Source organism: Cebus imitator, unplaced genomic scaffold (assembly GCF_001604975.1).
Source record: "Cebus imitator isolate Cc_AM_T3 unplaced genomic scaffold, Cebus_imitator-1.0 Scaffold87, whole genome shotgun sequence".
In the NCBI taxonomy this organism is placed as follows: Eukaryota; Metazoa; Chordata; class Mammalia; order Primates; family Cebidae; genus Cebus; species Cebus imitator.
Genome location: NW_016107402.1, coordinates 3,102,969 through 3,108,884, shown reverse-complemented (window position 1 = coordinate 3,108,884; position 5,916 = coordinate 3,102,969). Strand labels below are relative to the sequence as shown.

The 5,916-nt window shown below is 45.8% G+C and overlaps 1 protein-coding gene across 6 annotated transcripts in view; it reads left to right on the top strand.

Annotated features, from left to right (window-relative positions):
* The window catches only part of RHCE (Rh blood group CcEe antigens), a 56,590-nt gene that overhangs the window by 45,617 nt on the left and 5,057 nt on the right, over positions 1-5,916 (top strand). For 5 of the 6 annotated variants that reach the window (XM_017534605.2, XM_017534606.2, XM_017534603.2 and 2 more), the window contains one exon: positions 1,879-1,958. The exons of the other annotated variant lie outside the window; for it this stretch is intronic. In XM_017534605.2, coding sequence (XP_017390094.1) covers positions 1,879-1,958 — 80 coding nt within the window. The remainder of the gene's footprint in view (positions 1-1,878; positions 1,959-5,916) is intronic. 6 annotated transcript variants of the gene reach the window in all.

Here is a 5,916-nt window from a genome sequence, read left to right as displayed (position 1 = left end):
AAAAAAAAAAAAAAAAGAATTTTTGCAAAGTCATGCAGATGTCCCCCTGAATTTTCTTCTAAAAATTGCTTGATATTAGATCAATGAATTGAGTAATTAACTCCATTTTTCAGTCATTCAACAAACATTTCCCTGGGGTTTTGATAACCTGAACCGTGTTTGATGCTGGGGAGGAAGCAAACTATTGAAGGTATACAAAGATGGCAAATATAAGGGCCTAGAGCTTGCCATGCAGAAGGGGGGATGGCTCCTGAATGGTGGGGAAGGTAACTGTTGACAGCTGCACTCACTACATGAGCAGCAAGGGGCAACTCTTTTTATCTTTTTTAAATTTACTCTGTTTTTCTAGTCCGAGGGTAAGTTTTTTTATTTCTCTCCATTCTCCCATGATCCTATGAGGTAGGAACTGTCATTAGTTTCCCCCACTTTATAACGAGGAATCAGTAAAGACCGGGAAAATAACCAAATGATATACAAGGAGGTGGGGTCCACCCCACCAGGCTGCAGGCTTTGTCTTCCAAATGGGAACATGAACTGCCCACCTATTGAGACAAGAAGTAGGAAAGGCTTAAAAATTGGCTTGTTGGCCGGGCAGGGTGGCTCACGCCTGTAATCCCACACTTTGGGAGGCTGAGGTGGGTGGATCATGAGGTCAGGAGATTGAGACCATTCTGGCCAACACGGTGATTACTAAAAATGCAAAATATTAGCTGAGTGTGGTGGTGGGCGCCTGTAGTCCCAGCTTCTTGGGAGATGGCGCAGGAAAATCGTTTGAACCTGGGAGGTGGAGGTTCCAGGGAGCAAGATCGCACTGCTGCACTCCAGCCTAGGCGACAGAGCAATACTCTGTCTCAAAAAAAAAAAAAAAATACCTGGCTGGTTGTGTACAACTATCCTTGGGGCTGCAGTGAAGGGGCTGGCAGTGCGTAGGTGCAGGCTTAACCCTGGGACAATCACATTCAGCATCCGAGGGCCCCTGTAATAGCATAATCTTTAAATTGAAGGCCTGGGGTTGCTTTGAAGGAGAGAGGACCTGGAAGTATGTTCAAGGGGAAGGAATGGGGAGGGGAGATGGGTCTGAAAGCTAAGCTGTACGCTACCCACCTTGCCCCAAGAGAAATAGAACCTGCATTTTTAATTGCCTAATGAGAAAACTGGTGGCTGGCCAGACCACAGTGTCTCATACCTGTAATTGCAGCACTTTGAGAGGCCGAGGTGGGTAGATCACTTGATGTCAGCAGTTCAAGACCAGCCTGGTCAACATGGTAAAACCCTGTCTCCACTAATAATACAAACATTAGCCAGGTGTGGTGGCGCGCACCTGTAGTCCCAGCAACTTGGGAGGCTGAAGCACGAGAATCGCTTGAACCTGGGAGGTGGAGGTTACAGTAAGCCGAGATTGTGCCACTGCACTGCAGTCTGATGACAGAGTGAGACTCCATCTCACAAAAAAAAAAAAAAAAAAAAAAAAAAAAGAAAACCAAAAAAAAAAAAAAAAAAAAAAAAAAAAAGAGAAAACTGGAGGCTCTGAGAGGTTAAGGGACTTGCCCAGGATCATGCAGCTAGTGACAGAGCTGGGACTTGAGCTTGGGTTTTGTGACTCCTGATCTGGCTCATTATCCATGAATTGCTAAGAACTAAAATAAGCCAAAGATGATCTTGGAATCTCCTTCCCCTCCCTCCCTCACTCCGTTCCTCCCACGTGTCTGCATGGCTTTTTGGGAAAATGACAGGAGAATGTATCAGCCACGAAGAGGACCCTTGTTTTCCTTGTGGCTCTTCTTAGCAATGACACTACTGACACCAACAGTCTTTTTTGTCCCCGATGACTTCTGCTGCCTGATGCCCAAGTGACCATCTCTGCTTTGTCATTTCCAGGATTCTCTACCAGGTCCTCCTCAACGCTGGGCAATTCAGCTTGGCTGTGGCGATGGGTCTCGCATCTGGTCTCCTGACAGGTCAGTGTGAGGCCACCTTTCTTCCACTATTGCCCAGGACACGGCACCCACGTCCAGAGAACACCCTGCTGTGTAGCTGGTGTATATCTGCCCTGTCTCCTTCCCTGCAGATAACATAATTTCAGAATTGGAATGGTCCTTAGAGGTCACCTGCTGCCAATGTGGACTGTGAGGCCAGGGCAGGGAAGGGACGTCCCTAAAGTTAAAAGTAGGGAGAGTGGCAACATTGCACACTCTTAAACCCAGGGCTGATGATCATGCTCAGTTTTGCACAGCAGCCCAAGGAAATCCTTACACTCAAAAGCCTACCTTTTATTCCTGAGGATACCCATAATACTGTTTTATTCAACAAATATTTATTCATTATCTACCATGAGCCAGGCACTGGAGACCCAGCATTGAGCAAAACAAATTCCCTGACCTCATGGAACTGATCTTCTGGTAGGGGAGGGTATTAACAATAAATAGACAAGCAAGTGCCTAGTATGTCGGCTAGTAATAAGTGGCTGTGAAGACAGAGCAAAGTAGGGAAACAGATGCAATGTGGGATGGGGTGTTCTTTTAGGGGGTGGTCAGGGAAGGCTTATCTGAGTAGTTAGCTTTTAAGCAGAGACCCCAGTGAAAAGGAAGGAGATATGGCATGCATTTATTTAGGGGAAGAACATTGCATGGAAATAGGAGAGCAAGTGCAAAGAAAGGCCCTGGGGCAGGAGCATGCTTTGTGTGTTGAGGGAGCAGTAAGGAGACTAGTGTGGTTGGTATGGATGGAATGAGAAGGAGCAGCAGGCATTGAGAGCAGAATGGTAGCCAGAAGCAGGCCCTTATGAGAGATGGGAAGCCACTGGAGATCTTTCAACAAAGGAGTAAAGTATGTTTCTGCTCTTGCAATACAATAGAACAGCCAAATATCTTGAGGAGTTGCTAATTAGCCAGTCTTATATGCCAGGTGAAAATATGTGGCTAGGTATGGTGGCTCATGCCTGTAATCTCAGCAATTTGAGAGGCTGAAGTGGGCATCTCACCTGAGGTCAGGATTTGAGACCAGCCTGGCCAACGTGGTGAAACCCCGTCTCTACTAAAAATACAAAAATTAGCAGGCATGGTGGCGGGCGCCTGTAATCCGAGCTACTTGGGAGGCTGAGGCAGGAGAATTGCTTGAACCCAGGAGGCAGAGGTTGCAGTGAACCACGATTCTGTCTCCAAAAGAAAGAGAGAGAGAGAGAGAGAGAGAAGAAAGAAAGAAAAAGAAAGAAAACAAAGGAGAGAAAGGAAGGAAGGAAGGAAGAAGAAAGAAGGAAGGAAGGAAGGAAGGAAGGAAAGAAAAGATAAGAAAAGAAAAAAGAAAGAGAAAATATACATTCCGGCCAGGCACGGTGGCTCATGCCTGTAATCCTAGCATTTTGGGAGGCTGAGGCGGTTGGATCACCTGAGGTCAGGAGTTCAAGACCAGCCTGACCAATGTGGCAAAACCCTGTGTCTATTAAAAATACAAAAATTAGCCAGATGTGGTGGTACACGCCGGTAGAACCAGCTAGTCAGGAGGCTAAAGTAGGGGAATGGCGTGAACCCAGGAGGCGGAGGTTACAGTGAGCCAAGATTGCACCACTGCCCTCCAGCCTAAGCAACAAGAGTGAGACTCTCTCAAAAAAAAAGAAAGAAAATTTACTTTCCATCCAGAACTGTTCACCTTTATTCTATAAGCAAACATCTTTTATTGGTTAGACACCCATATATGTGTCCCTAAGCAGGAGGTGGATGCCAAATAAGAGACAAAATGGCGTAAGACACTATCAGACTATGAGTTGTGTGGCGTTGGGCATGTCACTTTACTCCCTCTGAGCCTTGGTTAGCTTCTCTATAAAATGAAGAGATTCTAGTAACTAAGCTGGCTTCCTTCCAGCTTTACCAAACTATATTAAGGTACTTTTTGAAGTTACCTGGGTAATTTTTGAGCGTGAGATTGGCTAGAATTGCTTTAATGTACCAGAGTCTGGCCTTAGCTTTCAGCAGAGTGTGTGTGGAGAAGCAGAGGCAGAGCGGAGTAAATTCCATAAGGTGACATTCACTCTGTGGCAGCTGGCAGTCCAACCCTGGGAAAGGCTGCCAGATTTAGCAAAAATGCAGAGTGCCTGTTTTTAAAATTCAAAATGAATTGGGTATCCTGCATTTTATTTAGCAACCCTATCCCCGGAATCATACCATTCACTGTTATCACTGGTATGTTCAAGGCGGTGCTGACTTGCACCTTGTCTTACAAAGTACCTGGGGGTCTTATGTTTCACTGGGGTCAAAAAAGAGAATAGAGGAAAAGACAATCATATTGATCCTTTAACATTAAGACCTGCCGGGCATGGTGGCTCATGCCTGTAATCCCAGCACTTTGGGAGGCCGAGGCAGGCGGATCACCTGAGATCGGGAGTTCAAGACCAGCCTGGCCAACATGGAGAAACCCCGTCTCTACTAAAAATACAAAATTAGCTGGCCATGGTGGCACATGCCTGTAGTAATCCCAGCTACTCGGGAGGCTGAGGCAGGAGATTCACTTGAACCCAGGAGACGGAGGTTGCAGTGAGCCGAGATTGCACCATTGCACTCCAGCCTGTGCAGCAAAAGCCAAACTCCATCTCAAAAAAAAAAAAAAAAAAAAACAAATAAGACTTCCTCTTTACATGTTGCTTTTGACATTAGCAAACTGGTGATTAAAAAACAACATAGGTGGCTCATATTTGTAATCCTAGCACTTTGAGAAGCTGAGGCGGGAGACTAGCTTGAGGCCGGGAGTTCAGAACTAGCCAGGGCAACATAGTGAGACCCCATATTTAACAAAAGATACAAAAATTAGCCAGGCATGGTGGTGCACCTGTAGTCCCAGCTACTCCGGAGGCTGAAGTGGGAGGATCTGTTGAGCCTGGGAGGCAGAATTTGCAGGAGCTGAGATCGTGCCACTGCACTCCAGCCTGGGCAACAGAGCGAGACCCTATCTCTAAAAAGAAAACAAAACAACTTGGACAATGGAAGGGGAAAAAGTCCCTCAAGCAGCCAAAATTGCACCAGAGGGACTCCCGGAAGCCAAGCGTTTAACTTGTTCATTGACCCCTCTATTTGGAGCCTGTCTGTACTTGTTTTAAAAACAGACCTATCAAGTGTAGTTATTAGGTTTCCCAGCTCAGGTGGATTAGAAGTAGCAGATTAGAGGTGGGCTAGGTTTCTAGAGGTAAAGTACACCAGCAGAAGTTAGAAGTAAAAGCAGAGAGCCTAACAGAGAAAGAGAAATTCTTAAAATCAGCCACAAGAACAGAAAATGCTCGGGCTGCTGAGAGGATAGGCCAAGCACCCTCCACGGCTACACGCCTTTTCCACCTTATACGGCATGTTTCATAAGTGGGTGTTCCTAGTGATGGTTCTGATTTTTTTTTAAGTCTAAATATGTTCAATGTTGTCTTAGAAGACAAAATATATTTTAGACAGACATTCCTCAGTGATGAGTAAGCCTCAGCTATCTGGAAAATTCATGCAGGCGCCAGAGATCATTTCTGAGTAATTCAAGCTGAGTTATGCTGGTTGAACCCTGCATGCCAATATCAGTTAAAGGCAGCACTCCAAAAGGGAAATACGAATCTCACTAAGCACTCACCCATTCTTGTTAACGACATTGGAACTGATCATCCTTCATAATACACAGATAAATCTATCAGGAGGATTTCCTTGCTTCCTGTGAAAGGAAGCCCTCATTCAATGTGTCCTGTGAAATTCAGCCAGCTTTGGGAAGCTGGAGGAATACATATGGCCATGCTATCTGGGCAGAGACTAGACGTGGAAAGGAGGCTGGGCACGGTAGCTCACCCCTGTAATCCCAGTACTTTGGAAGGCAAAGGTGGGCAGATCACTTGAGCTCAGGCGTTCAAGACCAGCCTGGGCAACACGGCAAAACCCCATCTCTACAAAAAATACAAAAAAT